The sequence below is a fragment of the Salvelinus alpinus genome, chromosome 31 (genome assembly GCF_045679555.1).
Source record: "Salvelinus alpinus chromosome 31, SLU_Salpinus.1, whole genome shotgun sequence".
Lineage (NCBI taxonomy): Eukaryota > Metazoa > Chordata > Actinopteri > Salmoniformes > Salmonidae > Salvelinus > Salvelinus alpinus.
In genome coordinates this window covers 26,361,748-26,369,799 of record NC_092116.1, presented here as the reverse complement: position 1 = coordinate 26,369,799, position 8,052 = coordinate 26,361,748, and the positions used below count along the sequence as shown (strand labels likewise).

The following is an 8,052-nucleotide window of genomic DNA, read 5'->3' as shown; positions in this document are numbered from 1 at the left end:
GTGTGTGCGCGGGTGCGTGCGTGCGTATTGGCTCATATCCACGTGGTTTTCTATTTGGTTCCTCCTGTGAACATTGTTTTTCTCGTGAAAATCAACAGTTATTGTTTCAAGACCTTTGAAGATTGTTGAGGCTGTGCGTTCTCTCATGAATGAAAATCAGTGAGTTGTCTGTTTGGAGTAGAATAGAACAGACAATAATAGAATTTGATCTGTGATTGTAGAGAAAAGCGCTCGCTCTGAGAATATAAAACATCTGCGCTTTCATGACCGAAACTCCGGAAACTGTTTTCATCCGATACTGGAATGAACCGTTTATTGTGCGATAACCGTGGTGCGTCAGTCCTATTCCTCTACAAATCCACGCCGTGATTTAAATGCTGTCCCGCCACAAACGCGCCTCACTTAAGGGTCGTGTGTGTGTGTGTGTGAGAGAGAGAGAATAATACTTTATATTCAGTAACAACCACAGTGAGGGAACTATCCCGGAGTCGGACAGTCTGTTATTTCGCACAGAGAGAGGAGAGACGCAGCACGAGGACAATATTGACTCAACCGTTTACTTTATGGCTATAGCTCTCAACAGGAACCGGCGGATTCCTTACTAAATATAGACCACAACAATTGTCAACGTTTTTGACAACAAACATTTACGGATGTGGTGTTATCCTGCGATCTGTTGGAGTTGATTGTTGTACATTTTGAATCTCTTTTCTTTACCATTCTTTTCCTTCCTCAAACGGACCTACAGCTGCGTTTAAAAGTGGCTTTCTAAAGGGTATGTTATTTTACATTTTAATTGTTAAGGTTTGAACATTTTATGGAAGTTATTCACAATAGTTTGATTTCACAGAGCAATGGGGGAAATTGTCAACTTATTTGCCAAATGCTACCAATAACTTTTCCCCTAAAATGTTTTTTTGTTGACCTTTTTGTGATTTGCCTCCGGTTTGAATTGGTGAATTAAATGCGTTTTACGCACATCTTGGATGATGATTTCGTAACACAAATCTCTAAAGTATTACTTTTTAGTAAACTATTCAGACTGTTTTACCAAATGGGCATTTGGTAGAAAATGAGGCTTCGTCAACTTTTGTTACTTTGACAAAGTGTTATTCTGTTGGCTGTAAATGTTTGTGGTTTTCTCCATCCCATAGAAGCGTTGATTCAATTACTATAAAACAAGTGGCCATGCTCAGCCTCACCATATGGTCAAGGTGTGTGTTTATTGAGCGATTGACGTTCTAATTGGCTCGACACGCATGGTAATTGTGTAATTGACACCGCTGTTGTTGGCTAGAAGCAGTGGGGTTCCGTGCTCATTTTCAGGTCCGAACCACGTCTGCAGGGAGGCGGATGTGATTAATGTAATCAAGTAACTTCTATTGGGATTGTTTGACATGGTGTGATTAGTTTATAGGCAAAATAAACCACCCATACTAGTTGAATAGCCTACCTTTGTCTGTCAACCAACAAACCGTTTGTGATCTTGGGACTAGGTTAAAATACGGGTTAGTGAACGAAACCTTCCACTTATTAGGATTTGTTCAATACAAAACTGATTCTTCCTCGAGGTAATCATTGATATGAGAAGGATGTATTTTAAAGTATTCGAATGTGGTCCATGGTCTCCTTTTAAGGGAGAATGCATTTACAGTTTGACAGTTGCTTCCACATGATTTGAGACTACGGCTACTTTTCTTGAGACTCGACACGCATGCAAAACGTCACATCTCTTGCAAAACCAAACACTAAATTCGCAAGGGGGAAAAAATAAAATGTTTCTTTCACAAAACATTATTTTCCTCCAGATTTCGGGATGAACACAGACAAAACAAATACAGTAGAAGAAAAATAAATAGGCTTGTCCTCTTCCTCATCTCCCTCTTACTCTCACTCCTCTTCCTCTAACTCTCTCTCCAAAATTGGCCTCCATTGTTGTCCAAACCAAGAAAGCCAACCTGAAGCCTATTTATAGTGCTCAAGCTCTGATTTCTAACTGAAGAAATTAGCTGTAAGTGTTTTTCACGTCAGCACTGGATGTAGGTAATGAGTGTAGGTACTGGGTGTAGGTAATCGGTAAATGAGTGAGGCATTTGGAATGGCAATGTTTTCCAAACGAAACACAAGATCTGTTAATTTTGAATGTGTCTAATGTAGAGAACGGTGTTTAGTGTTTTGCACAAAAAATAATGTTTTTACAAATTGCAAACTAAGAGTAAAGTAGATAATGTGCTTGCAGACTTGGTCTGAAGATGAGGTTAATGGTTTCACTGAGTGCCTCAACTACCACTTTTAGTGTGTGAGAGAGATAATCAACTACCACTAGTGTGTGTGAGAGATAATCAACTACCACTTAGAGTGTGAGATTGTAAAAAACTGTAACCATAATAGTCCTTTCTATGATGTAAAGGAAGGGGGATGTATTTGAACGTAGCCCATGTCCCCTTCATAAGGATGCATAAAGTTTTTTTTAAACAGGGCCCAATGTCTCTCCTTCCTAAGGATCCATTTGAACAGTATTTCAGTCTGCAATCCTGACAGTAATCAGCCAATGAATAATGAACACAAAGGACCAAAGAACACACACAGCGATAAATCCCCAACAGCAGGGCTCATGAGATGCTGGTGTGTTGTAGGTGCAGCTGCATGCCTGCCTGTAGCAATTACCCTCTCCATAAATATGGGCTGGGGCAGGAAGGGGGTCAGAGGAGTGTGTGTCGGGAAGGGGTCTGCAGTGGGATCAGCACATATATGTATGTATGGTATCATGTGACTCAGTCCTCAAAAGTCCTGTTTTCTTTAACCCTTATTATGAACCGCCAGTCAGTCCCCTCTGAGCCTCTATGGTACTTTAGAGTGTATCCAAAATGGCACCCTATATAGTGCGCTACTTTTGACTGACTGTCATTAGAGAACAGGGGCAGTGGTTCTGATCAAAAGTAGGGCACTATATTGGGAATAAGGTGCCATCTCTCCGCACTGTGACCCACCTAAAGATTTTTTTGTTTTCTTGTGACCCCCCCCCCCCCCCAATTTAAATGAGACCAATGTTTTTAGCCAGGCAAGGACATGTCTCAATCTGCTATTTGGAATAGGCTACTAGTGGTGACCTAGTGAAGCAGTTGACTTTAAAGCCAAGCAGGCTTATCACTCTAATCTAAACACCATGATGTCATATGTTAACAGAATAATCCTGTATGTTTTCAGTACTCCCTGTCATCTCTTCCGCCTTGTGATGATGTCATCGTAACACCGTTTCTTCCTCCTTCTCAGGTGTCCCCAGGTGATGACCTCACTGCTGTTTTCCAGCCCAGCCCACGTCGTCATGAAGGACCGCGAGCCTCCGCCATCCTCCCTCACCCTGCTCCACTACCCTGGGATGACGGTCACCGCCAAGACCCCTGGGGATGACCCCTTTCCCGCCTCCACCCTCCACTCCTCCACCTCTCCATCCCTCTCCAAACCACAGCCCTTCTGCCTGCAGACCAGCCCTCACCTCCTCGCCAGCATGCAGCTCCAGAAACTCAACTCCCACTACCAGAGTCTGGCTGGAGGCAGTGGTGCCTCAGGGCCCAACTCAGGGCCTCAGAGGGGGTTTGGGGGCTCGGCGGTGGGCTCGGCTGGGCAGCTGGTCGGGGGTACCCCTGGAGGTGGTGGAGGTGGGAACCAGAGTTGTGGATCTGGCGGGATCATAGATTCTGACCCAGTGGATGAAGAGGTTCTGATGTCATTGGTCATAGAGCTGGGGTTGGACCGGGCCAATGAGCTGCCTGAACTCTGGCTGGGACAGAATGAGTTTGACTTCATAGCGGACGTACCTGCTGGATGTTGACCCGCCCGGATAGAAAGATGGAAGGAGGGGATCTGTGCTCTCATTCATTCTTTTCGTCTCTTGTTTGGATGGACACAGACTCCGACGTCCCTGCTGGGTACAAACCTAAACACACAGAAAGATAAACTGTCCTTTAGTTTTTTTTTAGGTCAACCTCTTAGTTTTTCTCTGAAAGATAAATGATGAACACAAACTGACCCAAAGAGAGCATGTGCTCTTGTTTTTCCCCCCTCTGTACCACCCTCTCATTTTCTCTCTCAGAAGGACAGAGTGCAGACACAGGGCCTGGGGTTTCGTCTTGTGTTTTTTTGTGTGTCACAGAGAGGATGACGACTTCAGGGGGAACTTGTGTTTACCTTCATTTATTCCTCGGTGCAAAAGGACCCGACGTTAAGGGTTGTGAACATACAAAGGTTCAACAGAAACCAAGAGGGGACAAAACCCACACGACCCTATCTATATTCAACAGTAGGGGAAAACACTGAGGGATAGAAAAGCCTTTTACTTGAGCCTGGGGTCGGTCTCATTGTACATCCCATGGGCCTCCTACACACACACCGACTGAAGGATGGATGGTATTATGATCCGGTAATGGAAGTTGCAGCTGTGAAACAGGCACTTGTTCAGTTACCCCAGCGTTCAGGGGGTTTGATGCGACACTAGGGTGAGAGAGAATGCGCGAGAGAGATGAGTGATGTGTTTGCATGCATGTGTACCTGTGTGTGAGAGGTTGTATGAGACAGACATGACAGGGGGCCTGTGTAGTCTCCATGGACCAGTAGACCAATGTAACCTGACCTGTATGGTATTGTCTGTATCTAAATACATTATTGAGTCTCAACGTCAGTGGTCTTCATGTAACTCTGTAGGAGGAACGACTCAGTTTCCCACTCCTGCCTGGTCTCGCTTTCCCTCTCTCTGTATGTGTTGTAAGTCTCTTGCTCTGTCTATATCAAATGGATGATGTCTGAAGAAGCAAAGAGAGCTATGAGTCTCTCACTCCTCTCTCTCCCTTCTCGTTCTCTCTCCTTTTTCTCTCCTGTGGTCTGAGCCAAGACACTCCGTCACTACCTACTCTGCTATGTTACTGTCAAAGTAAATCTGTATGTCCCAACTGGCACCGTATTCCCTATTTAGTGCACTTCTTATGACCAGAGCCCTATGGGTCCTGGTCTAAAAGTAGTGCACTATAAAGGGAATAGGGTGCCATTTGGAACATTGTCAATCTATTAGTTAATGAGGCTGTAGGTTACAGTTAAAGATGGCTGACTTATTTTGTTTTGTTTCTGGGGTGGAATGGGAGCCATGTAGACAACTTGATGACAAACTGATGATTGAGTCATTGACTGATTTACTTACAGGACCTACATTGTAAAGTTTTTTTTAATGTCTTGTGCAACACATTTTTAAGAAAGTCAATTGAAACTTTCTCTTCAATTTTTTTCTAAGTCCCCAGGTTCCAGTGAATAGAACCCCAAGCTGGAATTGCATCAACATGATGTGAAAGACCAAGTTTTAACACCCAGGAAATTCAAGATAACTAATGGAATATACCAACTTGTAATTTTCTGAACAGAAACCCTTTGATCCGACTGACTGTAGCAAGAACATTTTACTTTGTATAGTTTTTGTTCGTTTTGCTTATTACATTTCACATATTTTGTGATTTTTGTTTTAGGGTGAGAAACCTCTTGCTATTGACTTTGTAAAAGAAACATATCAGTTAGTAATTAATCCCGTGTCTAGTAGATACTGTGCTGATAGAATGAACCTTAGTTTCTTAAAATCACACCTTTTCAATTGAAGGCTTTCTTTTGTTTATAAGAAGGGGGAGGTGGACCTATCTTTATTTGTCTCATCTTTTGTTTTGCAAATTAAATGACGGAACGAATATATCCGAGGTTGATCTTATTTTTTTTGCATCTCATTTGTATATCTATGTAAATTACTAGATCATATTTAAATGGTTGTATTTTTGTTACTTCTCTGCATGTTTGGGAAAATAAAGAATACCGAACTGAATATTCTCTCCGTTTCTCATTAGTATGTATAGTCTACAATTTTGATTTTTACACAATTTAGTTCACTATCTGTACACGAACTCATGAAACTGTAGTTGAGAACAGTTCACACATTTAATGGAAATGGTTAGTCACAACTTTCTTATAAAATGTCGCCCTCTAGTGTCAACCTTTTCAAAATGCCTCAAAGTTCACAGGGTGGAGTCCAATAACAAAAGCAACAGACTGTAGGCCTACAATAGACAGCATGTGTAACAACGAAACACTGCAGATAAAGATGATTTGAAACTGCATACCTTTTTAAAGAAACAAGGACCGTCATATGAACTCATGAAAACAAATTGATACAACAGACTGTGTGTATATATATATATATATATATATATACACTGTTGCAAGTTTACTGAGGACCAGGGGTCAGACGGGCATAATATACCGCCTTCGTGTAGAAGTATATGACTTGTAAAACAGACTGAATTGAGTAGACAGAATTCAAAGCATAGGAAAGCAAGCTGCAAGACAGGACGTCACTAGTGACATTTGGCATGGGAACATGCGGAATAACGGCTTGATTATCTTGCGCCACACAAACAGAAGGGCTCTGTCCTGCGCGCTGGTATTTCCTGACAGAGATAGCGGGAGGAAATCAGAGAGGCTCAGGGAATAGCAGAACAAACAGGCTACAGAACATAACAATTATTCGTTGAGTGCCGATGAAGACTTGCTAATCAAGATAATATTACGAAAATAACTTCAACTGTGTGTGCATTGTTTAGGCCTATTATAGATTTTGAGACTGATTGAATTTGATATATAATATATTTACAATCATATAGTAATCACAGTGAGAGCCATATAATGTATGGGTACCATATATTACAATACAAACACTGACTTACGTATAGCTGCTAAAATAATATAAAAACCAATACTGTATTTCTTGAGGTAGTCACCTCATACAAGTACTTGGGAGTATGGCTAGACGGTACACTGTCCTTCTCTCAGCACATATCAAAGCTGCAGGCTAAAGTTAAATCTAGACTTGGTTTCCTCTATCGCAATCGCTCCTCTTTCACCGCAGCTGCCAAACTAACCCTGATTCAGATGACCGTCCTACCCATGCTAGATTACGGAGACGTAATTTATAGATCGGCAGGTAAGGGTGCTCTCGAGCGGCTAGATGTTCTTTACCATTCGGCCATCAGATTTGCCACCAAGGTTCCTTATAGGACACATCACTGCACTCTATACTCCTCTGTAAACTGGTCATCTCTGTATACCTGTCGCAAGACCCACTGGTTTATTCTTATTTGTAAAGCCCTCTTAGGCCTCACTCCCCCCTATCTGAGATATCTACTGCAGCCCTCATCCTCCACATACAACACCCGTTCTGCCAGTCACATTCTGTTAAAGGTTCCCTAAAGTACACACATCCCTGGGTCGCTCCTCTTTTCAGTTCGCTGCAGCTAGTGACTGGAACGAGCTGCAACAAACACTCAAACTGGACAGTTTTATCTCAATCTCTTCATTCAAAGACTCAATCATGGGCACTCTTACTGACAGTTGTGGCTGCTTTGTGTGATGTGTTGTCTCAACCTTCTTGCCCTTTGTGCTGTTGTCTGTGCCCAATAATGTTTGTACCATGTGTTGCTACCATGTTGTGTTGCTACCATGTTGTGTTGCTACCATGTTGTGCTGCTACCGTGCTGTGTTGTCATGGGTTGCTACCATGTTGTGTTGTCATGTGTTGCTGCCTTGCTGTGTAGTCTTAGGTCTCTCTTTATGTAGTGTTGTGTTTTCTCTCTTGTCGTGATGTGTGTTTTGTCCTATATTTATATTTATTTTAAATCCCAGCCCCCGTCCCAACAGGAGGCCTTTTGCCTTTCAGTATGCCGTCATTGTAAATAAGAATTTGATATTTTTAAATGTTTTAAATTGAACCTTTATTTAACTAGGAAAGTCCGTTCTTATAAACAAATTCTTATTTACAATGACAGCCTACCGGGGAACAGTGCCTTGTTCAGGGGCAGAACGACAGCATTTTACATTGTTAGCTCGGGATTCGATCCAGCAACCTTTCTTAACTGGTTTGCCAAGTTAAATAAAGGTTAAATAAAATACATTTTGACAAGTTCAAGGAACATCCAGTCGCAGTTATTCTCCTCGACACTAGAGCGGACCAAATAAATTATGCTCGGT

General features: G+C 42.2%; 1 protein-coding gene across 1 annotated transcript; it reads left to right on the top strand.

Moving 5' to 3' along the window:
- The first annotated feature begins 275 nt into the window (after nucleotides 1-275).
- LOC139561378 (cbp/p300-interacting transactivator 1-like) lies at nucleotides 276-5,854 on the top strand. The gene is made up of 2 exons (XM_071378422.1): nucleotides 276-775; nucleotides 3,274-5,854. Exon 2 carries the CDS (start codon nucleotides 3,287-3,289, stop codon nucleotides 3,830-3,832), a length of 546 nt encoding a protein of 181 aa, XP_071234523.1. The 5' UTR covers nucleotides 276-775; nucleotides 3,274-3,286; the 3' UTR covers nucleotides 3,833-5,854.
- The last annotated feature ends 2,198 nt before the right edge of the window (nucleotides 5,855-8,052 follow it).

Excerpts from the sequence above, each read along its gene's own strand:
- LOC139561378 (XM_071378422.1), top strand. The coding sequence starts at position 3,287 with ATGACCTCACTGCTGTTTTCCAGCCCAGCCCACGTCGTCATGAAGGAC.